Source organism: Fusarium coffeatum, assembly GCF_003316985.1.
Source record: "Fusarium coffeatum strain FIESC_28 chromosome Unknown BRIP53273_contig_4, whole genome shotgun sequence".
NCBI lineage: Eukaryota > Fungi > Ascomycota > Sordariomycetes > Hypocreales > Nectriaceae > Fusarium > Fusarium coffeatum.
Window position 1 is genome coordinate 194,432 of NW_022157803.1, and position 25,704 is coordinate 220,135.

The 25,704-nt window shown below is 49.1% G+C and overlaps 10 protein-coding genes across 10 annotated transcripts; 4 read left to right on the forward strand and 6 right to left on the reverse strand.

The window, feature by feature from the left end:
- Positions 1–5: 5 nt before the first annotated feature.
- On the reverse strand, positions 6–1,270 carry FIESC28_00165 (uncharacterized protein; the record flags this gene model as incomplete). The annotated part of the gene is made up of 6 exons (XM_031154316.1): positions 6–417; positions 469–700; positions 749–857; positions 904–1,056; positions 1,109–1,152; positions 1,204–1,270. The coding sequence occupies 6 exons, from the start codon at positions 1,268–1,270 to the stop codon at positions 6–8; spliced, it is 1,017 nt and encodes a 338-aa protein (XP_031021684.1).
- An 831-nt stretch (positions 1,271–2,101) lies between these two features.
- FIESC28_00166 (uncharacterized protein) lies at positions 2,102–3,580 on the forward strand (the record flags this gene model as incomplete). The annotated part of the gene is made up of 1 exon (XM_031154317.1): positions 2,102–3,580. The coding sequence occupies one exon, from the start codon at positions 2,102–2,104 to the stop codon at positions 3,578–3,580; it is 1,479 nt and encodes a 492-aa protein (XP_031021685.1).
- A 528-nt stretch (positions 3,581–4,108) lies between these two features.
- FIESC28_00167 (uncharacterized protein) lies at positions 4,109–5,135 on the reverse strand (the record flags this gene model as incomplete). Its single annotated transcript, XM_031154318.1, has 2 exons — positions 4,109–4,549; positions 4,602–5,135. 2 exons carry the CDS (start codon positions 5,133–5,135, stop codon positions 4,109–4,111), a joined length of 975 nt encoding a protein of 324 aa, XP_031021686.1.
- A 1,893-nt stretch (positions 5,136–7,028) lies between these two features.
- Positions 7,029–8,923, forward strand: FIESC28_00168 (uncharacterized protein; the record flags this gene model as incomplete). Its single annotated transcript, XM_031154319.1, has 2 exons — positions 7,029–8,237; positions 8,285–8,923. The coding sequence occupies 2 exons, from the start codon at positions 7,029–7,031 to the stop codon at positions 8,921–8,923; spliced, it is 1,848 nt and encodes a 615-aa protein (XP_031021687.1).
- A 1,271-nt stretch (positions 8,924–10,194) lies between these two features.
- FIESC28_00169 (uncharacterized protein) lies at positions 10,195–11,429 on the forward strand (the record flags this gene model as incomplete). Its single annotated transcript, XM_031154320.1, has 3 exons — positions 10,195–10,656; positions 10,709–11,317; positions 11,367–11,429. 3 exons carry the CDS (start codon positions 10,195–10,197, stop codon positions 11,427–11,429), a joined length of 1,134 nt encoding a protein of 377 aa, XP_031021688.1.
- A 768-nt stretch (positions 11,430–12,197) lies between these two features.
- Positions 12,198–13,209, reverse strand: FIESC28_00170 (uncharacterized protein; the record flags this gene model as incomplete). The annotated part of the gene is made up of 3 exons (XM_031154321.1): positions 12,198–12,651; positions 12,701–13,049; positions 13,104–13,209. The coding sequence occupies 3 exons, from the start codon at positions 13,207–13,209 to the stop codon at positions 12,198–12,200; spliced, it is 909 nt and encodes a 302-aa protein (XP_031021689.1).
- Positions 13,210–16,828: 3,619 nt separating this feature from the next.
- On the reverse strand, positions 16,829–18,490 carry FIESC28_00171 (uncharacterized protein; the record flags this gene model as incomplete). The annotated part of the gene is made up of 4 exons (XM_031154322.1): positions 16,829–17,032; positions 17,080–18,052; positions 18,100–18,291; positions 18,342–18,490. 4 exons carry the CDS (start codon positions 18,488–18,490, stop codon positions 16,829–16,831), a joined length of 1,518 nt encoding a protein of 505 aa, XP_031021690.1.
- A 1,100-nt stretch (positions 18,491–19,590) lies between these two features.
- FIESC28_00172 (uncharacterized protein) lies at positions 19,591–21,360 on the forward strand (the record flags this gene model as incomplete). The annotated part of the gene is made up of 6 exons (XM_031154323.1): positions 19,591–19,697; positions 19,750–19,944; positions 19,993–20,120; positions 20,170–20,258; positions 20,309–20,606; positions 20,657–21,360. The coding sequence occupies 6 exons, from the start codon at positions 19,591–19,593 to the stop codon at positions 21,358–21,360; spliced, it is 1,521 nt and encodes a 506-aa protein (XP_031021691.1).
- Positions 21,361–21,614: 254 nt separating this feature from the next.
- On the reverse strand, positions 21,615–22,917 carry FIESC28_00173 (uncharacterized protein; the record flags this gene model as incomplete). Its single annotated transcript, XM_031154324.1, has 2 exons — positions 21,615–22,626; positions 22,673–22,917. 2 exons carry the CDS (start codon positions 22,915–22,917, stop codon positions 21,615–21,617), a joined length of 1,257 nt encoding a protein of 418 aa, XP_031021692.1.
- Positions 22,918–23,371: 454 nt separating this feature from the next.
- On the reverse strand, positions 23,372–25,011 carry FIESC28_00174 (uncharacterized protein; the record flags this gene model as incomplete). Its single annotated transcript, XM_031154325.1, has 2 exons — positions 23,372–24,736; positions 24,784–25,011. The coding sequence occupies 2 exons, from the start codon at positions 25,009–25,011 to the stop codon at positions 23,372–23,374; spliced, it is 1,593 nt and encodes a 530-aa protein (XP_031021693.1).
- Between the last annotated feature and the right edge of the window lie 693 nt (positions 25,012–25,704).

Below are 25,704 nucleotides of genomic sequence, written 5' to 3' on the forward strand. Positions count from 1 at the left end.
TTCACTCATCCTGCGTATTGTCGCACCAAGTCCTCCAGCTTCTCCTGGCAATCGGAGAAGTAATTGATAGCCTGAATAATCTTACCTTCGCTTGTGCCAAAGCCGCTCCTGGTGAAAGCCATCCTCCACTTGCTTTCATCTCGGACCAGAGCATTGTAATCCCTTGTTTCCCAGCTCTTGTTGTCTGGACCCTGTGCGAAGTAGCCGCCAAGCTTTCCATCCCAGGACGACAGTTCGGTAGAAGCAAGGCCGTTGAGTAGGTTTGGTGAGATGGTGATGTGTTGGATACCGGCAAGTTGCATAACTTCGTCCACAGATGTGAGCGACGCAGCCAGAACCTGTGTACGGAACGAGTGGTTGATGTAGTAGGCTTGCGCTTCACGACAAAAGTCAAAGGCTTTGTGCTCATCCACGTATCTGATGTTGTTTAGTAAATGGAAGCGAGCGCAATACTAAGTATGAACTCACCCTGCTTCAAAATGAACCTTAAGCTCATTGACATAGGGCGCAATGTAAGTGCACTGCGCCTCAGCAGCCAGAGTCGCTTGCTCCATGCAAAACATGGTGGTCGCAAGCGTAGCAATTCCTTTCATCTCGAGTGTGCGACACGCTTGAAGGCCCTCCCAAGTGGCAGGGATCTTGATGCATACCCTTTTCGAGTCAAAGTCGGGGGCTAGCGTCTTGAAGATGTCGACGATTCCTAGACTCCGTCAGTATCCACCACGACAGGGAACGGTACGTAGCTTACTGTAAGCATCGCTTATTGTGCCTTCAGTTGAGTAAGAAAGCTTTGGGTTGGTCTGAATGTGCACATAGCCTGTGACATTTGGGACGATCAACAATTGCAGTTTAACCATCTTTACAAGTTAGCCACGTCCTTTGTATCGGCATCCGGTGTCTTACCAAGATCTGAACGACAAACTCCTCGAACGTTACAGATCCTTGAAGTTCCTTCAAAGCTCCCCTCGCGCCGTCAATGGCATCTTTGACTAAGGCATTGTGGCGCAAAAGAGGTTCTCCCGCAAGCGGCCTGGAGATCTCTGAGAACGCAATTGCCTGGACAAACGTTAACACCACTTTCAAGAAACAAGAATAAGAGCGCATTTACCTGATTGGAAGTGCAATCCACAAATGGACCTAGTTGTTGAGCGACTGCATCAAGTCAGTAAATGTAAGTGTCGGAGGTGAGTGTTATGTGAGTACCATTGGCGTCAAGAGTGTCGCAGTCGACCTGAGTGGTCTTTCGGAGAGCGTCTAATAAAGTCGTCATGTCGAAAATGGCAAGATCAATTGTAACTGATTGAAGATATTCTGTATTGATTGCTATAATTTTCAAGCCGGCAGTCGAGTTATTTGACTGTATCGTGAGAGTCGTTGATGGAGTCGTCCAACTCCAGTAAAGTCAACAACCCGAGCTAGCCCCCACTAAGATGAGCGCATCTGACGGTAGTTTTTGCTCGGCTTGGCTTCCCAAAACGCCCAGCAGCGTCGTCTTTTCGCCTCCATTTCCACTATAGCTGGGCCACTGTCGTCGCATTAGTGTGAGGGGCCTTCCTCCGTAGGCAGCCGTATTTCATCCGTTGAAGAACTCAGTTGATGGAGTAGCTGTGACTTTCTGAGCCAATCTCGAGATAACGATGTGGTCATGCGGGGAATGCGTGGGTCAAACGGGTGGTTCTTGCAAGCCACTCCATCGCTGTGGTCTCCGAATGTACGTTCCTCTTTGGGGATTGGGAAATCCAGCCGGCAATTGTGCGTTCCTCTGGCTGTCACAGTCTCACAGCTGGAGACCAAAAGGGTGTCTTGAACCCGAAAGCATCGGGTTAGCGGCGATCAATAAGAACCCGTCGATTAGGAATGAAAGTGCCTGGCGGGGCAGTCTCCAAAAGCTGAAGTCTGCACGTGACAGATCACGTTTCCTTTCCCCAGGAATTTCCCAATCGGGTCATCCATTCAAGAAATCTGCCATCCATTGCATCTCAAAGTCGAACCACTCCACCAGTAAGCTCAAGTTCAAGCTCAAGCTCACGCCCTCCTCTCACCTCGGCGTGTCGCTCATGGACTGAGTCTCGACGACCATGAACCCATTCGTCAGGGCATAATGCGACCACCAAGATGCCTCTTCCCCGCCGCGGAGATCCTCCTCAAGGCTCCTTCGAGTAGACGGTGCATGTCCTCTGCAGCAGCCTTCCAACCGCCTAGAATAGTCGCTGCCACACAATGGAAGGGTTACGGATTTTTCTTGTCGAATAGGATGTTTGATCGGTCGACATGCCTCGATTTCGTTATACTGCGCAAAGCCAATGGCATTCGATCGGCGTCTGCTTCAGCGACTGACTCGACATTATCTTCCCCCACCACGAATTCTTCTTCCGAACAGGACATTGCTCCTCATAGAAAACGACAGGCTCAACGTCGCGAAAAGGCTGCCGCTGAAGCTGCCGCCCGAGGCGAAAAGCCACTTCCTCCCGATGCATCCTCTTTACTCGCAGAACATGCTGCTTCGCAGTCCAGTTCCGGCCGCCGCTATCTCTCCGCATGTCTCTCGCTCTCGAAACCTCGATTGACTATGCTCGTCGTTCTTACCGCCATGGCAACTTACGCTTTATACCCTGTACCCGAAATGCTCTCGCCGAGCACTACCGAAACGCCGAGTTTGAGTCCTTTAACATTATTATTCCTTACGATTGGCACGACTCTTTGCTCAGCTAGCGCCAATGCTTTGAACATGCTTTACGAGCCCTCGACCGATGCCAAGATGACCCGAACTCGAAACCGACCTTTGGTGCGAAATCTCATCTCCAAGCGAAGCGCTGTGTTGTTCGCCATTCTTTCTGGATTTGTCGGAACGGGCGCTTTGTACTTTGGTGTCAACCCAACCGTTTCCGGCCTTGGTTTTGCCAACATCGTTATTTACGCTGGAATGTACACGCCTCTTAAGGCTGTTACAGCTTTTAACACCTGGATCGGCGCTGTGGTCGGCGGTATTCCTCCTCTAATGGGCTGGGCTGCGGCTGCTGGTGAAACTGCCACCAAGGACGGTTCATGGCGCGAGCTTCTATTCGCCAGCGACGGATCTTCGATTGGTGGCTGGGTCATGGCCGGTTTTCTATTCGCATGGCAGTTCCCCCACTTCATGGCCCTCAGTTGGCCAATCCGTGAGGAATACAAAAAGGCCGGTCTTCGCATGCTAGCATGGACAAATCCCGCTCGCAACGGCCGTGTCGCTCTACGATACAGTCTCGTCTTTATTCCTCTATGTCTATCACTCTGCGCCGCAGGAGTAACAGAATGGTCATTCGCTGTAACCAGTTTCCCCATTAATGCCTGGCTCATTCGAGAATCCGTGCGCTTCTGGCGATTCGAGGGTGAAAAGGGCAGCGCGAGGGGTCTTTTCTGGGCCAGTGTGTGGCACTTGCCCGGTATCATGATCCTTGCTCTATTAAACAAGAAGGGCATGTGGAGCAGAGTCTGGAGGAGCGTATTTGGTGAAGAAGAGGGAGAGTGGGAGGAGGAAGAGCTGGACGAGATGGTCAGCATGGCCGTGGCAAATACCAACAGCCAAAAGTCTATAAGGTGACGTGTAGGATAAATGAACGAATATTGTAACAACAATTGTATGTATGTGGGAGGTAAATCTAGCATTTTGGCTGTGGCATCATCTACGCAGCTCATATACTATCAGTGTAGATTATCTTATGAACATGAACACCAAAATTTTGAACATCAGTATAAGTTTAAATCGAGTGCGTGAATTGCAGAAAGATGATGCGCTGCTAAAACCCCATGCATCCTCATGTCGTGGTATCTCTATCTCTAGTATACAAAGGAGATGTACTCTGACCATTTCGTCTCGCTAACCACCATTTTAAAAGCAACAAAGACATAAATAACACGCCCAAAGCAAATAATTCATGCGTTATTGTCGTTATAATCGCTCATAACACCAAACACCATTGTAACCCATGTTGCTCGCCATGCAGTAAAGAGAGTTGTATGCTGATTAAGGATTGACAGAAGGAAGGGACGGCGAGATTAGGGTGAAAGCCTGATAAGGCTGAAGTCGTAAAGATTCGCAAAATGTTGAATGAAGAGAAAGACGATAGGGTTAGACACCTCGTCCTGGCCTGTTAATAAGATTCCCAATACCCATATCCGAACTCTGCGGTCGCTGCGCCATGTACTGAGGACTGTTGCCCTGGCTGTGATGATGTCCGTAGGCGCTGGAGTTGGAACCCACGCTCGACGAGTATCCGTGGCCGCCGTACCCAGGGTTGTAGGCAGCGCCGAGGCTATACTGGACGGGAACGCCCATGTGGTGAGATTGCATTTGTTGTTGGTAGGAGGTGCTGACCGAGGGGCCCACCATGGAGGAGGCGCTCGTCTCGGGGCTGCTATACGATGCGTCTATATCGTCAACCGGTGTTAGGCCCATGCCGGAGATGCCGCTGTCGTCGTCATACCCTGAGAGAGCGCCGGACTCGAGTCGGTCACGACGGGCTGCGGCGCGGGCGGCGCTTTGCAGATTCTTGAGGCCGTTTGACATGCACTAGAGAAGATGTTAGCAAGCAGTTACATCAGAGTTGAGGGTGAATACATACCTTGGCTTCCACAACGTTCCACTTCTCGCCTGTTCGAGCAGCGAGACCACTCCAGATCTCTTTCCTCATGGCCATGTACTCCTTAGCCAAGCGCTGAAGTTTGAGATTGTCCCAATCATCAGCACCCTTACGCTCTAGCAATCGCTCGTGACGCTTGCGGCAGGCATTGGGTGTTTTGGAAGGAAAGTAGTTCGCCTGGATCTGGCCCCAGTTGAGACCCTGCATCCGTGCAGTGAGTAACTGCTGGTCATCCTGAGGTCCCCACGCTCCCGAACTAGCTCTATGCTGAACAGGTTGCTGAGGAATAGAAACAGGAGGTGCTGAAGATGAAGCATATGTTTCGTATGTGGGTTGTTGTTGTTGCTGCTGTGTTTGTGCTTGAAGAGCGAGAGAAGAAGCAGCAGAAGTAGTCATGCCGTAGTAGTTCGGCATGGTCATTCGTTGCTGATTGTACATTGGAGAAGGGGCCAAAGAGACTGGGATAGCGTTGTATCGGTTCTGTGAGGAGCTAGGAGCTCGAGAATGTTTCGGCATCATGGAGACGGGTGTGTAGTAACGAGTAGTGAAGGGATTCAGAGTGAATCCTGGTAACGAGATTACGGATTAACGTAAGAAGGGTAAGATATCCGGGTCAACCGGGTCTGGTCTGGTCTTGAAGGTAGGCGGCCCAAAAAGAAATGGAGAACTTTCCGTCCCAGCGAAAAGTCGTGTAAGTATGGAGTAGTAGTAGCGAATGGGTTCTGAAGAGTCAAGGAAACAAGCCCAATAGGTCAAGCAAAGCGACAGATGGAAAATTGCGCCAAGAGAAATGACAGAAGTAAGGAAAAAAGGAAAAGGAAAAGGTAGCGAAAGAGTTGTTGCTGTTGTTGTTGAGTGAGAATGGAGAAAGAAGGACGAGGCCAAGGGAGGCCGGATATGAAGCAGCTTTAAGGCCCAGGGACGTGGACCTCGAGAGTACTCGGATTAGACAAAGACCAATCTCGCCATGGGCGGCTCTGGCACTGAAACAGGAACAGGAAGCTGAAAAAGGCAATGAAACAGCACACTCGTGTCTGAAAGAAGTGGTTTTCTTGGAATGGGTCGAGGATATTGGTCACGTAGGGCGTTTGTTTGGGCGGTTAAGACCAAGAGACAGAATGGGCGGCTATGAAAGAGGAAGAAGTCTCCACGTAGTTTACTAGAAGAGATGATTCAAGACCCTGTTTTTGACAGCCTTGACTGCTGGCGCTTGCTCAAACCTCGTAGCACGGGATGAAGATCAAGAAGCATGGATCAAAAATGGAGAGTCAAAACGGTAGAGCTAAAAGCGTAAAAGAAAACGCCAGGATCTCGACAGCCAGCCGATCTGCATATGTCCATCAGGCCCATGACAAGTTGAGCGCCTGGGGAAATTGAACGGGGTCGCTGCATTGCATGTGTGGGTGTGTACACAAGATGATCAGAAGCGCGAAAGACGGGAAGCAAGGGCGGGAAGACTAAAGTAACAGGGATGCGCATCATAGTTGCACCGGCAGATGAAACATGAAGGACTTGTTGTTGTCTAGAAGAGTAAACAATGACATTCAGGGCAGCTGAACAAGTCTCCCAAGTCTCCTCCATACAAAGAGTTCATGGTGTTGAGATGAACTTGGGTGGATCTCTGCGGCCGCTAATTGGCCCTCTGAGTCTGGAGGCGCGCGTTTAACTCAAATTAGGCGACTCCCGAAATAGTTAGCTCGTCTATTTTGAGATCGATGGCGGGTCCCAGGTACCGCTTCTCCAATTATTGGTGGGGGAGGTACTTGTTGTGGAATGAGTTACGAGCGCTTGCGATGGGCCTCTTGGGAGGTCTTTTGGCGTATAATGAAGCAGATGCCATGTTTCAGGTATCTGTCCATGATGGATTTTTACCTCGTGATAAGATTGAATGACATCTTGTCGGTGGAATGTTGTTCCTGGATTCGACGTTGGGTTGAGGATGGGGAAGGGAAGGGAAGCGGCATGGCGGCTCTTGCACTGCAGGGATTGGGATGGAAGCCAACAGCCCAACTTGTTATACCAGTTCCCTCTCTATATCTTTTCTCATAATTCTTAAAAATGTGAAATATATTCGTTTATCTGAAATCGATTATTTTTATCCAAATAACGGTAGAATAGTTAAATTAGCAGCTTTGTAGAACCTTTCGCGACAATTAGTGATGTCTTGATTGGCTAGAACCACTTTTTCCCGTTCCTGCCCCCTGGGGAACCAGTAACTCCGGTAATGGCAGGAGCGTTAACTACGACCGTTAATTGATCAATTGACAGCCTCAAGACGAGGAAAGTCAGACTCTTGAAGTATCACGATCACAGTCTCGATATTTCATGAGTGGCCAAGTGGACACTCCCAATATACCGTTGTACACGTTCTTCTCTTCCCTCTGGAGTCAATTAACGCGTCGCAACGCGATGGCCTCCTCCCCTGTCCTACGAAGGTCTACTCGTGTGCACCTTGCCGGCCCTCCAGAGGACGAAGACTCCAAGGATGAGATCTCAGACCTTATCATCGTCTCGGAACAAAGACAGTCATTAAGGTTTGCAGTGCCACCAAAGACTGAGCCGACTGAGGACCCTGTCGTATTGCCTTCACCTACCAGTCTCACCACCAAGCCCGCCAGTAAGGCAACAGTCACCAAAACCCCAGCCAGGCCAATCTCCAAATCACAATGTCAAAGCAAGCATCAACGCCGTGCCTTGTCCGACGCGCGCATAGCAAGGAAGCTGAATTGGAATATGCGTCGTTCTACATCCGGCAAGCGCGTAGGCGATGCAGTCCGGAGCATCAAACTCCTCACAGGCCAGTGGCCATGGGAATACCTCAAGGGCTTCCTACCTAAAAAATGGGGCATCACCATGTTGGAGGATATGAGAAGACTACTGAGAAGCGTCTGCAAGAGCGCTAGGATAAATGGGCCTGGACCTCATACCAAGATCACTCGAGACTTTCTCTTTGGGTGCGCAAAGAAGCGCGATGCGGCGGACCCGGCGTTATCGCTCTGCGATATCCTGGATGCTATTGATCACTTCAGTGCGGATTTCTATACGAAAGGTCAGGGTATGTCTGTTAAGACTTGCACGACACCGCCTGTCAAACCGCTGAGCAGGGGGGTTGTTATACCGGAGACAGACGACGAGGATAGCGACATGGACAGCGAGGATGGTGTTGGGCTGGCATCTGACAGCGAGTGGGAAGACTGGACTGGCTACAACTTCGATGATGATGACATTGAGGTGGTCGGTCAGAGAGAGGTGCAGACGACAGCTCCGGAACAACTTCCGACATCATCCATACCAGCCCAGATAACAGCCTCAACACAAACATCGGCAACAGCCCAAAATGAAGTTCAGACAACGGGATTAACTGAAGTCCCAAATTCAACGGCAACCACGGGCCAGGATGAAGTTCAGGCAGCGGGCCAGGAAGAAGGTAATGTGGCTCTCAAGCGCTCTAGGTCGCCTTCGTTGTCTCCATTGCCGCAGAAGCGTCCAAGGCTACCAGATCCAAATATTACATCCCGTAATACGAGCAACAACGGTGCGATAGGCTGTTTGGCAGCACCGCCTATCAGTACATGCAATTGCAGTCATAACACAGTGTCACAAGACATAGCACCACCTGTAAGTCACCTTACACTCTCCACGACCACTCGTATTAACATCCACAGTCACAATCACAAACATATCCGTCAATAGAACGCTCAAGAAATTGGACAGACATCCTCGAAGACTTCGAGTTTCTCGAGAGCGAAAAGAGGAAAGAGTTAGACGCAGTCACACATTCTCTCCACGAAGTCACAACCTCAATCGAAGCCAGCGAAACAGGCGACACAAAACTAGGCAGCGAAGCAGTCGACAAGCTCTGCAGCGACGTAAAATCTTACGAAACAGAGCGCGAAAAGATAATTAAAGGCAAGCACTTCGTGGAGCAGCACCACGAAGAAATGGCCATGAGCGCCGATGACTTGGCGAATGCAGTACACAAGTACACGGTCCGATTAGAAGAGTGCGACGCGTTAATCGCAGAGGCTAATTCCCAGGTGCTCGAGGAGTTGGAGGCTATTGCGCAAAAGGACTCCGATCTGAGAGCGGAGGAGAAGGCTTTGAAGGCAAGGGGGAAAACGGTGTTACAGGAAGTGGAGTACTCGCGAGCTGTTAGGATGATGATGAGGTTGGGGCCTGAGGGAATGGCGATGTTGTTGGCGAGGTTGGAGGCTAGAAATATTGGGTTGTTTGGGATGACGGAGGATATTATGATAGAGAGGGGTATTGCGACGGTGGAAGAGATGATGGCTGAGGGGAGGTGAGGCATGTCCACGATATACCATTACAAGAGAAGCATTATAGCGTAAATGGAGACGAACAGAACTTAGACAATTGTAATTCCTCTAGATGATTTCATCCACGGACTCTTCCAACACTGTCAATACAGAAGTCGTGTGTAAGTGATGCGCGTATCTGCCCCTGCTGTTTGTCACGTCGCAAACACGGTCCTCGACACGACGCGGCAAGGACTACATCATCTGTAACTTTAGCACAAACTAACCAGCGTTTTTCTCCATTTTACCTTTAATACAACACCCAACTCGAAACTACGCCGTTTTCTCTACATAGCACGAATCTTTTGTAACACGAGGGAGGTCAATCAGTCTGCCTGAGGGATGCTCAACACAGTGTAAACTTAGCCGCCCTGATCGACCTGTAAAGCACTAATTTGACGAGATTACTTGTGCGAATGGCTTTTTTACATATGAGAATGGCTTTTTTGCTTGCTAAATAGCCAACGCTAGTGCTTATATAGTGTTTCTAATTAATAGCAACTAATGTGATTCTAGTTAGGTTGTTGTGATAACTCACACATATAACGTTCTAGGTTGAGTACCTCATGGAGGTTGAATGCCCGTGACTATAAATTGCCCCTCACCACCCCGCGTACCGCGTCATGAAGATAACGCCATCCTCTTTTACTTCATGTCACACGTTCACAGCATATACCATACACCATAGCCATGTCCTCCTATGTGAGACAAGGCAGACCAATCGGCAGGCCACTTGGCAGCAAAGACTCATATCAAAGAACACGCGGACCAAATGTCTCGCCATTCATCCCACGGCGACATGGAGATTTACCACCAGCCTCATCTCTCACCTTATTCCCCGTTACACAAAGAGACATCAACTTAACTGATGAGCAAATCGTCAGAAAACTGGATAAATAGCCAAAAGAGGATTCTCGCGTCGTTGCTTGCAGAGCTATCTTCCAACTCACGTGCCAGTGGCCCTGGGATTGGGCTGCTGGTTTTGAACCTGAGAGCTGGACTACCTTGATCGTTAGAGACCTGCGGATCTTGTTGCAGGGTCTAAGAAACAACATCAATGAGGATCCAAGCATGGTTCAGGATGGCTATAAAGTAACAAAGGATTTGCTGCGCCAGCACATCAGGGATAGGAATAGCGAGAATCCGCGGTTGTGCCATAAAGATATCATATGGGCTTTGGAAACTTTCCCTGTCGATCTCCCGAGACGATCGTGGAGCAGGGTTGAGCGTCTCTACCACCTCCAGCCCCTATAGCTCCAATGGCCCCTCCGTCGATTTCTCCAGCCCCTATGTCGGTTTCTACAAAGATAGACCTGACGCAGGACCATATGGATGAGGGTATAGAATGCGATACACCTCAAACACCATTCATGGATGAAGGATTGTTCGATGATGATGGCTCGGACTCTATGTCTATATCATCGGGCGGCAGCTTTAAATCGCATGACGAGTCGGTGCAGTTTCTTGGATCATCTCCCCGGTGTTTTCAAAGTCTGAAACGCCCTCGCATTGATGAGCCAGCAGAGCCATTCGAGATGCACATATATAATGTTGCTTCTATCGAGCTTTCTGAACCAGAGTCAGAGCCAGAAGCGTTTGAAATGCACATCTATGATGTTGCGTCTTTCGAACCTTCTGCAGAGGAATCAGAACCGGCACGACCGTTTGAGATGCAGATATATAACGTCGCTGCTATCGAACCTGTTGAGACTGTCCAGGAGGTAAGTTTTCAATATCAAATATATAAGCGTCATTATCTAACGTTACATAAAGCCTACACAGTGTCAGCCTCGGGACATCTCAGACCTCATCTCAGGCCTAGATCTTCTCGAAGCCAAAGAAACGGAGGAACAAGACAATATCACAAAAGAGCTCGCCCAACTGAAAGAATCCATTCCACTCAATGAAACGCAAATCCTCAGTCTCGCACCAGAGATAAAATGCGAACTCATTGCAAAATGGAATCAGACTCTCAAATCTCACAAAAAGCGCTGCACGACCATGCAAAACGGTCGTGTGTTCTTTGAAAAGAAGCAACAAGAGGAGCTCGACAATTCAAACCCCACAACTATTGAAACTATCCAACGCTATGATGCTCGAATCGCACAGTGCGTTGCATCAATCAAGCATGTTGAAGAGCAGATCGAAGGCAAAAAGAAGAATGACGCACAGCTTTTGTTGAATTTGAAAGTACAGGTTTGGAAAGATAAGAGAACGATTCAAAAGCTGGAACCCAGGACCCAAGAGCTTGCCAATAATCTGGAGTATTATAAGAATCTTAAGGAGTTTGTTAGTCTAGGGGCTGTTGGGATGGAGACGTTGTTGCTGAAGCTCAAGTATGATAATGTTCCCATACTGGAGATGATTGAGGAGGTCAAAAAGGTAAGTATTGCTAAGGGCGATTATTGGATTTTGCTAACTTGTGCTACAGAGCTTTGGTACTACTCCAAATGCTGCACCGGATGCTGCTCCGGATACTGCGTCGGTCGTTTGAGTGACTGGATCACCGAACTTCACGACAAGAGAATGAACTTGAATACATGTATCCTGGCGGTGCATGGGATAAAGGAATAATTGTGATAACCGATGGCTGCGTCCAGGTCCAGCACCGACGCGTCCATTTATAAATATAATTTTAATGTGTTATGGTCTTATGACCACCTTTATCTTTCTCGAGAACCTTCCTCCTGGGCCGTGTTTGTTTGGTACTATTCAAGCTTTAGGGGATCAGATCCTTGAAAGTGTATGGACGAACAGTTTCTTTGGTATAGTATCGATTGCGTGTTTTGGGAACGTTGGCGTGATTGACTTTCGTATCTCTTGACCTCAGATCAGATTGGCATCAAGGCTGAGCAAGAGAAACATAATGCTCCTTCAGACAGATTTTACGTTCATTGGGTATTCAGATCTTTTGACTTTTTATCTTATCTATATCTTAAGCTCAGATAGATTGGCGGTCTCTTGACCAAGGCTCGGCGCGATATATCACTTTTCTCCAGACAGATATTCATTGGCCTCGTTTCAGGCCGATACACTCCTTAGCAGTTTGAATTTCACGTTTTATCAATTTCCTACCGTACCAGATTACGTTTTGAGACTATTGATATTACCACAGACTGTCAACTAATTTTTATCACATCAAATCTCAGTTATTGCTTGTTCCAACAAATTTATCATTCCAATGACTAGAAGAGAGGAAAACAGTCCTCCTTCTTATTCGTCACATTATTCTAATATCTATATATCATTTCCTCAAAGTCCTTCAGTAGTGCTCTCCCATAGACGCTGCCTCTGGCACAGCAGCAGGCATTTCCGCAGGAGCTGCAGGCATCTCAGCTGGGGCGGCAGGCATCTCGGCAGGAGCAGCGGGCATCTCGGCAGGAGGCATGACAGGAACCTCAGCGACGGGAGGGGCGGGAGGAGGGGTCTCGGCTACAGGAAGAGCAGGAGGCGGGCTCTCGACAACCGGGGGAGCTGGGGGAGCGGCAGCAGGTGTCTCAGCTGGAGGAGCAGGGGCCGCAGGAGGACTTCCAGCAGCAGGAGGGCTTTCAGCGGGTGGTGCAGGAGGAGCAGCATCTTCAGGAGGAGCAGGAGTGAAAGCAGCTTCAGCCAGAGGAATCTCCCCAACTGTTCCACCAGTAGCTTCACCGGCATCGACATTAGCCAAAGCACCGTTGGCCTTCTTGTTAAACTCGACCAAGTTGGCCTCACTGGGACTATCGAAATGTTAGCAATTGCTTCAGTGTCAAAACAAGATAGACTTACGGGTTGATGGCCATCACCTGACCAAGCTGGCAGTGAGGTCCAGTAGCGCAGTACAAATAGATAGGCTCCGTGTTGGTAAGAGGAACATTGAACGTTCCAACGGTAGTCTGTCCATCCTCGAAAGGAATATGACCACTATGAATCACATTCGACTGCGTGGCCTGAAGAGGCTGACAGGGCGAATCCTCAGCGCTCTGCGTAACGGTGTGGTTTCCATTGCTGAACTGGAACTGAATCACATCACCAGCCGCCGCTCGAATCATATTAGGAACAAAAGTATCCTGAGGTCCACCGACAACGACAGGGATGATTCGATTAGCTCGAGGGGCCAGAGGTGGATTCTTTCGAACTGCGAGATGTTAGACCCGTTTTTACTCCAGAGTTTTGGAAGAAGTGGACTTACTGGCCAAGGGCTTGTTCTGTTCCATGGAGGACAGCTCTCGAGCGGAAAGTTCGACAAGAGGCATGGCAGACACGGCTGCAGCCCACAAGAAAGTCTTGATCATCATAATGAATGAGTTCTGACGTGATTAGATAGAACTAGGGGAATAAGGAGTGGAACGACAAAGAAGGTCCAGCCAACTGATTACAAAAACCTCACCAGGAGGTAAAAGAAAGAATTGAAAGAAGATGAAAGAAAAAGAGAAGCAAGAGAAGGCTGATGATTTCTCAGTCAGACGATTTCAATCAAAAGTCATACGTGCTCATCTTTATATTTTTCATCTCGTCTATCATGAACTTTTTGCCCAGTCCTGGGCGAAACCATTCAAGTGTTGAAGCTGATACAGGCTCCAGCCTTTTGCAGAGCCTCAAGCGTGACAGGATACGATGAGCGGATAAGATTGGACGAATGTGGTTAATACTTGCGAAGGTTTGGTTTTGGTTTGTTTCAGAACATGTTACAAGATATTGCCGAGGGGCTTGTTTCACCAGCCACGATGGCTTTAAGTGGAAAACAGAGAACAGAACAGAACAGAACAAGGTTTTTATATCCGACGTTGTATTGTTTTGCGTAATGATTTGTTTGAAGATGCTGAAACAACGGGATGTGGGAGGATATTCGGGCTCGGCAGTATCAGACAACCTTGCATAGATCTGATAAGCTTATCGATTAACTACTTAAGGCTATAATATGGATCATATTATACTTGGGTTTGAGTATCATGTGGAAAGCCTTCAGACGAGCTTAATCTTGGTAGAGTGACATGCACCACTTTATAAGCAATATTTGTCATTTTATATATCGGAGCCGCTTGATGCGACGTTGCAATCGATCTTATGATCTGATATATCGTCATTGAGCCGCATTTGGCATGTGAGGACGTTAGAGATGTAGGTATGTGACGTTTGGTCTAGGGTTGTCTTCCTTTTTGCTTCTTTGCATAATGTCAAGAGAATTCGGAGACAATGGCAGTTTAGGCATTTGTCAAAAAGAAAAGAAACGCAGCCTGCATGGAAAGTCTATGCTATTTTTTTTTAGCTTTTCCGAGGCGTAAGTCCCGAGGTATACAGGTAAACAAAGGATTATGCAACTTTCACTGCTTAGTCTTGAAGTATCGAGATATCTGACAAATGTCAGATGTCAAGAGCACATCCTAGATTCACTCAGTTGCTGACTAACCTTCTCGGGTACTGCTGTCAAGGTCGGAACCTTGCCGCTGGTTTAGGGTAGTGGATGTCGAAGGCCGTGTTCGGCCTTCTACCAGATAAGGTTGCTGAAGATATTTACAGTTTAAATGAGGCATCATGAGTTCTCTGCCTACGCGGAACCTTCTTTTTTGCCTGCCCTTAACATAAGGTTTGAGCTGGCTATAAAATGTCTTCCCTTCGTCTTTCTACTGCTGGATCACGTTGATCTTGCTTGCAGCACCATGAGCGAAGTTCGACATGCGGAGACATGGCTGCGATGAGCCATGATGAGCCTGTAGTTATCGCCACCACAACCACCACCGAAGCAGCAACAACAGCAAAAACAACAGGACACTCAAGGCACAGCCCTATCTGCATGCCTTGAGAGTTCATCTGGTGTGCTTCATGTCTTTCTCCCATCACACCCAAACAGGACAAACCACATCTGATCCGTGGTAGTAAACGCGGTGGGGAAGACGCGGGCCTCAGACATCACATGACATACGTCGCGCCCATCAAGGCCGGTGTTCGTAACATTGTCCAGGGTCAGTCTCAGTTCTCATCTAGGAACTGTCAGGTCAAGACTCTCAAGGACTGGCACACAACTAGAGAGCAAACTCGCGGTAATCAGAGCGTACATTGACTCTGCAATCAGCAAGGGAACCACGGGAGTGGACGCAGATGGCCCGGACCAGACTTGATCGTCGTGGTAGGGGTAAGATTCAGACTCGGGTTTGGCCTTGTACCGACAAATATATGTAGGATTCTAATCTCATTCTGGTCCTGTGTCAGGGACCGTGGGTGCATGAGAACTCCGTAAACCTCGCCAAAGACGGGAGTCCCACGAACCATTCTTACCTGAGAAACCGGCACCACGGTGCCTTTCATTATTCCCGAGATCAATCCTCCACCGGTTAATATTCCTCCTTTTCTAATCTCTCTCTTGGAGATGCGACAGGGTGAACAAGCACAAAACACCCAATTTGTTCTCGATCACTAGAGAATAAGATGGACCAGAATCACCAACAACAACCTCGACACTCCGAGCGGCCATCAATCACCTGAAATTCGAATCCGACAGACCATGGACACGGACAGAGAAGACCTAGCACAGATGGCCTATGAGGTTATCTAGGCCAGGTCGAAGTCGCGACTCATAACCGATGGCCCGTGGGTAGTGCGGCCTTGAGTTTGTCGTAGTATCAGCCAACTCCGACTTTCGTCCAATGCAATACCTGTCTTGAAGTGGAAGTACGGACTGTGGTGTGGGAGACAACCTAAGAAGCGGAGAAGCTCTGCTTCATCCCGGGTATTCTGCGCGATATTGTGCGATCAGCTAGCTTTTAAGTCTGATCCTTCGTCGTTTGGCAGCTGCCATCACGGACCCTCGGTCCCTATAACTCACGGAGCGAGTACCCTCTACCGGGCCTGCATCTGATCGCCCTAGCTGCGTCGCTACGTGTGCTGTCAGTTACGCGATCAGATAGGGCTTAGGTACAGCATAAATGGCCTAGGGGAGGCTCTTTCCAACATCCCAGAGGCAACCTTCTATGCACAGCTGCACCTATTTGCCTACAGGGTATACCTGTGGATAGGGGCGAAAAAGGGACCTTCGGCAAGGATGCCAATTGGGCGTACGGGGTCATCAACCTCTTCGAGTCAATGTAAGGGATGAAGGAGTCATCTTGTGTTTCTTCGCTGGCGTTGGAAGGGGAAAATTCGGTTGGCAGCTAGGCGTTTAGGCAATTCACATCAAAATACACACTTTGTTGTCAGTTACGCGATAGCCGCTGGGACTCTAGACCAAGGACCTCTATCCGCAACCGAACCAGCTCTGTCGGTAAAGGAGGGGTCGTTCACGTAACACATACCGCAAGAAATTCGCAAGTTTATACAAGGACGGAGATGACGATTCAAACTTCTCAAGTCATCGTTGATTATAACGAGTTCTAGTACCAGTCTGGTCTAGTAACTTCGGCCCATCATGCAACTACATCGCAAACCGGCGCAAGCCCCATCATCGGGGAATCCAGCTCAGAGGGGTCCCGGGGTATAGTCAACTCGTTAAGGTCTGTGTCCTCGCCGTCGTCCGAGGAGTTGGAGAACATGGGTTGCAGGACATTTAACTTCGTATCTACGTTCGAGTTGTTCGCCTTGTCGCATTTACCGTAGGCGTGCCGCGCCTTCAATCATCGCCACAGACCAGGAGCCATGACAGCGATACTGGATCACTGAAGCCAGTGCAGATGTGTTCAAAGACATCTTGCAGGTGATGAATAGGGATTTGCCTTAAGCTTAGTTGGAAGAGGAAGACAGATACCCAGTGGCCTACCCGTATAGATTGAGATATGATAGCTATATGTAATGCGATGAAGCAGTCTATTCAATTGATCAAACGTCTTGAGATTTAGAATAAGTTGCGATAAAATTATCTAAATATTCCGTCTCTTATGCTAAGCCAGTATTTCCATTACCCTAAGGTGTGCTTCTCAATGCCAACTAATCACGATGTTCAAGCTCCTCCCTGACCTCCGCCTTCTCAACACGACGCTCAAGGTCCTGTCCAGCCGCAAACTTGGAAGTGTCCATAAGAGGAACAAACAAGGGCGCCTCAGTGAAGAGATATCGCATCTCCTCAAGAGGACGGTTAGCAGTCTCGGGAAGGATAGCCCAGAAGTAAAGAGCATTGGTAAAGTTGCAGACCTAAAGACGGTTAGCACAGAATAGGTATCTGGCATGATCAAACTTACAATAAAGAGGATGTACCATCTCCAGCCAATACCAGTCTCGTCATCAAGAGCTACAGATGTAGTCTGCCCAATCATAGTGTTGAAAGCAAACGACATCATAGTAGCAAGCGACACACCCTTGGCACGAGTCTTCATATCAAAGATCTCAGCAGGAATGATCCATGACAAAGGACCACATGTAGCGCTGAAAGAAAAGTTGTAGATCCACGTGACGACAATGAAGCCCCAACCAGCAGAACCGCCACCATTCTCAGAACCGGGAGGGAAACTGGCGAGAAGAACAGTCGCGATGATAAAGGTGATACAGTTAAGGATGTTGCCGCCGATCAAAGGCCAGCGTCGTCCTGTTCTGTCGATGACGAGCATACAGATGAACTGTGCCACGAGAGCGATGACGGAAGAAATCATCTGATAGCGAAGCGTCTCGTCGCCTTGAATACCGATTTTGGCGTAGATGGCGACAGAGTAGTACTGAATAGCGCTCACGCCGGTCATCTGGGCAGCAACCTGCACACTAATGGCAAGCCAAAGACGTCTGAAGCAAGATTTATCTGTGAAGAGCTCACTGTAGCTCTTGGCAGAAGCTTCGTGCTCCATGGCCAATCTCTCCAAGATCTGGTCATACTCAGCTCGAACCCACGCATCATTCACGTCACCGTGAGCGTGGAGCTTAGCCAGTGTCTGAAGACCTTCCTCTTGACGGCCGTGGTCGATCAACCAACGTGGTGATTCGGGGAAGAAGAGAATAAGTGCAGCAAGGATCACAGCGGGGACGTTCTGGATGCCCAGAGGAATACGCCATTGGCCTGAGTTGTCGTCGCCGAGGCCCGTGTAGGTGCCGTAGCCGATCGCTGTAGCGACGAGAGCACCTACTCCGAGCATGAACTGCTGAAGGGCTGTTACACGGCCGCGGATGTCGGGGTGGCAGAGTTCTCCTTGGTAGACTGGGACGATCATGACGAGGAAACCGACGCTGATGGTGTTAGTTGAGATACCCAACACGGAAGAGAGGGAGCATACCCAAGACCTGCGAGACAACGACCGGAGTAAAGATAGTTGATATGATCAGCAGCAGTCTGAAGACTTCCACCAAGAATAAAGATGAGAGCACCGATCATGATGGTCCATTTTCGTCCAAGATGATCACCAGCGTAGCCAGCGAACATGGCGCCAAAGAAGGCACCGCCTGTGAATACCGAGACTACCGCGCCTCTATCAGACAATTAGCTATGTTGAAGTAAAGAAGGAGATAGAAGACGTACGTAGCATTGGGATCATCGCCGAACTTGCTCTTAAAGTTACCAGAAGCAATAACCTCAGCAATAACACCAAGATCGTAACCGTAAAGCAGGGAACCCAATGAAGCAAACACTGCAACGAGGAACTGATACCATTTTGGTGGAAGAGCCATGATGAAGATGTGGATAGTGTTGGAGATGAAGAGTGAATATCATCGGGCGATCAACGTTTCTTATATAGACTACATACTCGTATACTAACAGGGGCCGTTCCGAATACCCGTATCCCGCCCTCCTTTGGTGATTCTTACAAAGTTCCTTGCCTTAGTTTAGGACAGCGGATTGACGTAGTCATCGAATGTCTGTCCCATGGGGATGAAAAACTGGAGTTCGCCTAAGGGGGGCTTCCCCACGGAGGTGGAGAAGTCGGGAAAATATGCTTGATTGGGGTAATAATCTTTTGTATGGAGATGTACGGAGTGTCCTGTTGTTCTTTGCTGTCTATCTGTCACTCGGAAATTAGGGGGGAGATGTCAAAGTGCCGTATATTCCGATTGGAGCGCGCAATTGCGGTGCGGCTGAGAGAGCGTGAGCCGCGTTGATGGGATGAAGGACCTGAGGAACTAAACATGGCCTCGGTATTGGTTTGGTTGGTGCGCGAGGGGAATGGAGAGGACCAGACTAGAGGATTTGACTTACATGGTTTAAACTTGTGGAGAGGCCGTTGATTAGAACCCTGTAAGTCTGGTCTAAAGTCAGGGACCCATTAGCCTCTACAGTGGGCATCCATGTGAAAGACAAGTAATCTACAGAGTGTCTTGGAGTCTCATTGTCCAGAATATGTATATCTGCAGGGTATAAACTCTGTCATCTTCCATGATAGAGTCAATTCACTGCCTCTCAAAGTGCACATATCATGATGGCAATATGCAGAATACATCATGACAGACAACGACAGGGATCAATAGCCTCGGAGTTCAATTCCATCCCCGGCCGAAAGCCTCACGCCGTTTGGTCTCGTGTTGGAGATTCCATCAAGCGCACCAATCATCATCCAAGACCCCCTCAAAGAAGCGCGCGAACCAGCAGGGGTAACAAACCGACGACTGACAGGTTTTAGTGGCATCTCTATTGAGGGGAAGTTGTAAGTGCCAGATAGTAATAAACTGGGCAAGAAAGATGGAGTCTTAAGAGAACATAAATTGTGAGCTTGAGGTCTTTTCGTTTCTCTCTTTCTGTAACTTGCATTCTTGTGAGAGGATTGAGAATCATCATGGCTACCTTTACTCGCATTGCGGACGATGAGCGTCCTACCATCTCAGTTGATCCCAGTGCTGTTCTGTCCACCATTGACGATAACATCTATGGTGGTTTCACAGAGTATGTCTCACAATGTCTCACTCTGCAATTACTCTCATGCTAACAAACTCAGACACATGGGTCGCTGCATCTACGGCGGCATCTACGACCCCGGCAACCCTCTCTCCGATGAGAATGGCTTCCGAAAGGATGTCATCGAGGCCATGAAGGATCTCAACTGCCCTGTTGTGCGATATCCCGGTGGTAACTTTGTCGCTACGTATCATTGGCAAGATGGTGTCGGTCCTCGAGAGAAGAGACCTGCCAGGTGAGTTTTACACTGAGATTCATGAGAATGGGGGCTAACGGAGGATAGACCTGAGCTTGCTTGGATTGGCACTGAGTCTAATGAGTTTGGTACGGATGAGTTTTTGAAGTGGTGTGAAGTTGTCGGCACTGAGCCTTACTTGTGCCTCAACTTTGGAACTGGCACTCTCGACGAAGGTTTGTCTCACTATACCTGAGTTCTTGGGACCAAATCTAACATTTACAGCCCTCGGATGGGTCGAATACTGCAACTCCGACCGCCCCAGCTACTACGCCAACCTCCGTCGTCAAAACGGCCGCGAGAAGCCTTACAACGTAAACTCTCTTACTCTCCCTCTTATCTCACTCACTGACATTGTGTATAGGTCAAGTACTGGGCTCTCGGAAACGAAATGTGGGGACCATGGCAAGTCGGCCAAATGACAAAGGAAGACTACGCAAAGAAGGCCTACCAATGGGCAAAGGCCATCAAGCTCCTCGATCCCAGCGTCACTCTCATCCTCTGCGGTGAGACAGGCCACAGTACCTGGGACTCGTACGTTATCAAGGAGTGCATCAAGTTTGACGTGCACGGCCTTGGAGGCAGCACCACTGCTAGTCTCATTGATCAGCACAGCATTCATATTTACACTGCTAGCTCAGATCATTACAAGAACGCTACCGGTAAGTGACACTCTACAACCCAGGTTTTGGTGAGATATTAACAGTTACAGCCCCCCGATCTGCTGAGAGAGCCATCGAAATCACAGCCGGCCTCATCGATCTCGCCCGCATCGAAAACAACGTCCCTCCCACCGTCCCTCGTCAAAAGATCTGCTTCGACGAGTGGAACGTCTGGGATCCCGAGCGCGCCCCCGGTGAAGAGGGCGCTGAGGAGAAGTACAACCTCTCCGACGCCCTGGCCGTCGCCATCTGGCTCAATGTCTTCGTCCGCCAGTCCAAGCACGTCGGCATGGCCAACATCGCCCAGAGCGTAAACGTCATCTCTCCCCTAATGACCACCAAGGACGGTATCCTCAAGCAGCCTACCTGGTGGCCTCTCCTTCTTTACAGCAAGTACATGCGCGGTTCCACCATCGCCGTCAACGTCCGTGGTGGTGAATACCTAGGTGACACACATCCCAAGTGGATCCGCGGCACTATCGAGACTCCTTGGTTGGATGTCAGTGCGGCGTTGGATAAGGATGGCACTGTCAACCTCGCCGTGGTGAACATCCATGAAGAGAAGGACTTTGAGACCGAGTTGAAGGGCTTGGTTGGAAAGGACGTTGAGGTGCATAGTGTTAGCGGCAAGGATGTCAAGGTTGTCAACACGGCCGAGAAGGAGGAGGTTGGTATTAAGGAGTCCAAGTGGAATGGTGAGGGCTTGTTTACGTTCCCCAAGCACTCTTTTACTCTGTTGCGATTCAAGCAGTAGATGGTTTAGAATAGAAAGAAGAGATAGACATAGATGTCTAGATGCAAGTCATGAATCCATTGCACCTATCACATCATCCCTTGGTTCCTCAGTAGCTGTAGCACAGCAATTGCACTTGTCGTCAGGTTTACTGTGCATTCTCTGTAAGAATAAACTTGAGATTCTCATGTGTCAATATCTGCTCATAAATCGTATAGGTAATCCGATCCCGTCAGTCCGTCAATCTGATCTTCAATCCTTCCAAATAGACCTGATCAAACTCCTGCAAGTAACTCCGTAGCAAACTCCCCGACCGCCCCCCTCAACTCATCCAAAACACCCTCCTCATGCCAAAAATGTCCCGCCGTCTCAATCTCAACAGCTCTAAACCCAGAGTCGGTCTTCTCTCGCAATTTCGTAGCCCAAGACCTAAATCTGGACGCAGCCGTAAACCCATCTTCGTCTCCATAGACCACCAATGTCGGATTCCGGACCAACTTCTCCTCCGCTGCCACGTCGTGAGGATCCCTATGCTTTGCTAGCGCTGATGGGATGAGAGATAGTGTAAGTGCATGCATGATTATGCCCTGTGGTGGTGAGATCATGAGGTAAGCTGGTCGCGGTATGGTGAGATCCGTTATCCTGGGAAGAGACTCTCCTGGTTGAGGCTGTTCAGGAATTGGAGGCGGATGAGTCTGCGACACATTTCGAGAATGTCTTCCCACTCTGGTCTTGGCAATGAAATCATGAACACCCCGTCGAAACCTCTCATCATCCAACGAAAAGCTCCTTCTTGCGCTGGAATGGCTTCGTCGGGGACTTCCGCTTTCATCACCACCGACTCTGACACCGCGCTTACTCCTCCCCCTCGCCGACCCCTCCATCATAGCGGACCGGGTACTCGACAGAATCACGTTCTGCTGCTCCGCCAGATGCGCAGCTCTTAGACGAACTTCCGCAGCATCCGAGCCCGCAATTGGAGAAATGAATGGTTGAAGAATCGCATCGAGCGGGGGTATTCTGCTCGTTACGAAGCCGCCGTATGAGTATCCTCCCATAAGCAAAATAGGACGTATCCGAGGTGCTGAAGTGATAGCCACATCTAGGCCAACCGGCATGTCTGGACTCGTCGGCGTAACAGGTTCGCTGTGTAAAACGGTTTCAAGGTGTGGTTTGAAGGGATCGAGGAAATGAACGTAGTGTAGAACAAAAGCTACAACGGTCGCATAATCGTCTCGTTCAGGTTTCGAAGTCCATGAAGTCCGTCCCGCGGATCCATGCGCACCTCTGTACAGATTAGCACCCGCCTTCTTCAGCAAGTCACAAAACAAACCGAAAGTTGAACGTCGCTACCAAAAAGCCCTTCCGTAGCAATTGCGCCGCCGCAGCGCCTACAACAGGATCATCATAGCATCCTCCCATAGGCGCATACGGATGAGCAACCACAGCAGCATGTTTCAGCCACTTGGGCGCTTCCGGGTTCGCGGACAGTGAGAGAGGATGGTAGATGCGACAATCTAGAGGAGTTCCATCGTTGATGCTAGGGAGAGTGAGAGTGATTGTTGGTTCTGGAAGCATTGTGTTCGTGTCATGACATGTTGAGTGAAAGTGAATTGAAGCTGAAGGAGAAGAGATAAGCAGGAACAGAACAGGAAATAAGAGATGGGAAAGATGACATGGGATTGTGGAGGAAATACGTCAAATCCTGGGGAAAGCTCGGAGCACGGACGCGGCATACAGCCGAGATCCGGAAGATAGCAGTGCTACGTAATTTTACTTGGCGAAAGATTACTATTTAAAAGATGATCTACTTAAAGGGCGTCATTATTGGATGGAGTCTAGATTTATGATGTTATCTTGTTGAATTTGATTGAAACACGTACGAACTAAAAGGACCAATGGGCAGCTCTACAAGGTTGTGGAAGACAGACTCAAACTCAATTCGTAAGGTTCACAAACAAAAAACATAATATTATACTCATATCTATACATCTATATCAATCCATAACATTCTTTATTGAGCCTTCTTCTCTCAAGCATCCTTGGCTTTCTGTCTCCTCCTCTTAATCCAACCTCTAAGCTCATTAATAAGTCCCATCACCAGCGGCACACCCACCGGTCCAAGAAGCGGCAAGTAAACCGCAATCTTATGCTCATCAGGGAAATACAACTGTCCAACCATGCTCTTCTCAAAGAACGCCCTCTCTGCTTCCTCCTCGGCGATTCTAGCGTGGAGAAGTCCAGAAGGCGCGCCGAGGCTGGCACATGCTTGTTGGAGATGCTCCATGCTGGAAGAGACACCGTCAGCGACGCTGCGAGGAATGGAAATAGAAGGCAGGGCAAGAGATAGTCTTGCTAGTGAGCCCAATGTTGATGAAGCGCGAAGAAGGAGATCTGCTGAGCGGATACGGGATAGTGTGGATAGTCTTAGAGGCAGGGATCCTGATTGAGGAGTTCCCAAGAGCGACAGCAAATGGCCAGTGAAAGTCAGCATCGGTTGCTTCAACGTCTCACTAGACACATGTGTCGTTGTCTCGGGAAGACTGAGAAGGTACACACTGCCCCATTGAGGAAACATCCACGACTGAGCTGTCTCAGCCTCCGAATCAAGGCCAATCTTCTGGTCGCCAATGTAGATAACAAAGTTGACAGTAGGGGCACCAGCAATTGAAGGTGATAAAGGCCACTCAGCAGCATTGATGAAGGATGCGAGGTCCTCCTTGCTCAGTACTTGGGACTGAGCACCAGGTGTCGCATAGAGCTGCACCTGACTATCAATTGTAAAGTTGTGGATAGGGCCCAGCACATCGAGCATGGGCTTCATGTATTCCTCGATCGCATTTTCGATGTCCCAAGTACTAGGTGTAGCGCCAGCGGTAAAGAGCGAGAAGGTGAGGTGGTACGTTGGCGAGTATCGCAGTGATCGAGTAGTTCGCTTGGACAGCATATCGGTTATTTCGGGGGTAAGGCCTTGAGGCTTCGCATCCGGCGCGGAAGACGTCGAAAGGAGGTAGGAAATGATGGATTGTTCTTCTCGGAAGGTCGATTGGAGCTCGTTGGCGATGTAGGTCGCAAGGGCTGAAGAAGACGATGAAGCGGATGGGACTGCATTCGAGGGATATGCGATGTTGAGGATGGCCGAGTCGGGGTCGAGAGAGGCAGAGTTGCTCTCGCCGGGCGCAAGTTGAATCGTTAGAGCAACGTGCGATTCGTCGTCGGTAGCAGGCGAAGGCGAAGCGCCGCCCTTGGGAGCGAGCTGAAGACGGAGGTGGTGACCCGAAAAGTCATTATGATCATCGAGAGCATGCTGAGTCAATCGCACCAGATTCTGCGCTTCGTTATCTTGCAACGTATCGGCCTTGACAGAGATCTGTAGAGGAAACACAGGGCGACAAGCCTACCAACATTAGCACTGGCGTAACCCACCCAATCTCTCAATCTCACCTTTCCCTCAGCCCACTGCATCATACCATCAAGCGGCAGATTCGCGCGATAAATAGTTGTCGTCTTCCACCATATCGGTACACCAAGACAGAAGACAAGCAACCAAAAGGAGATGACGATGCGGGTTCTCCTTGAAGCGTCGGAGGGTTTCTCGGGTGGTGGCTCAAGAGTCTGAGGCGCCGCAGAGGGTTCCTTGACGTCGCTGGGCGCCATCTTGTCGTCGGGCATTGTGGTTTCGGCGGGGGAGTTTGAACGATTGCTCTTATCAAAGCTCCCTGTCGCTTCGATGGTCTTGGTGGAGGGATGGAGCTTAGACTAGCTTAGACACGACATCACGATATCACGTGAGGACGGAGAGTGTAAGCGCCGATGCCGATGCATGTCGAGTTGAGCTTTGAGCGATCAGGCTTGATGATGATTGTCGTCTTTTGTTGATAAATATCTTGGAAACAAGGATTGAAAGACGATTGGTCTAGCTGTCGTATCTTGGTGTCAGCAGAAAGACTGTCGAGTTTATTGTCACAGTGACAGAGTCTATGTTCATATGCTCTACTGTGACTCGCAAGCCTCAATTGAGTTGTGACGAGAAACGGTACACAAACCTAAAGTTCTTACAGCCTCTTAATGTCTGACTTGAGATAGAAATAGACCAATTGCAAAATGTCGGCAAATTTCCCATCACCGAGCATGCCCTGCCCCGGAAAGATGTCAGTAAAAGGAACATTCATTACCTCGCCTTACTCACAGACATGAAATCCTTTAACAAATAACCCTACACTAATTCCACACGATGATACTCTACCAAGGTACACTCCAAAATTCGAGAATCAACTCCTCATCTGATCTAGTTCAGCCCTGTAGGAAGGATGACCGCATCTCAGATCCAATTCAGATCGTCAGGAACCATCAGCACTTTTGTCA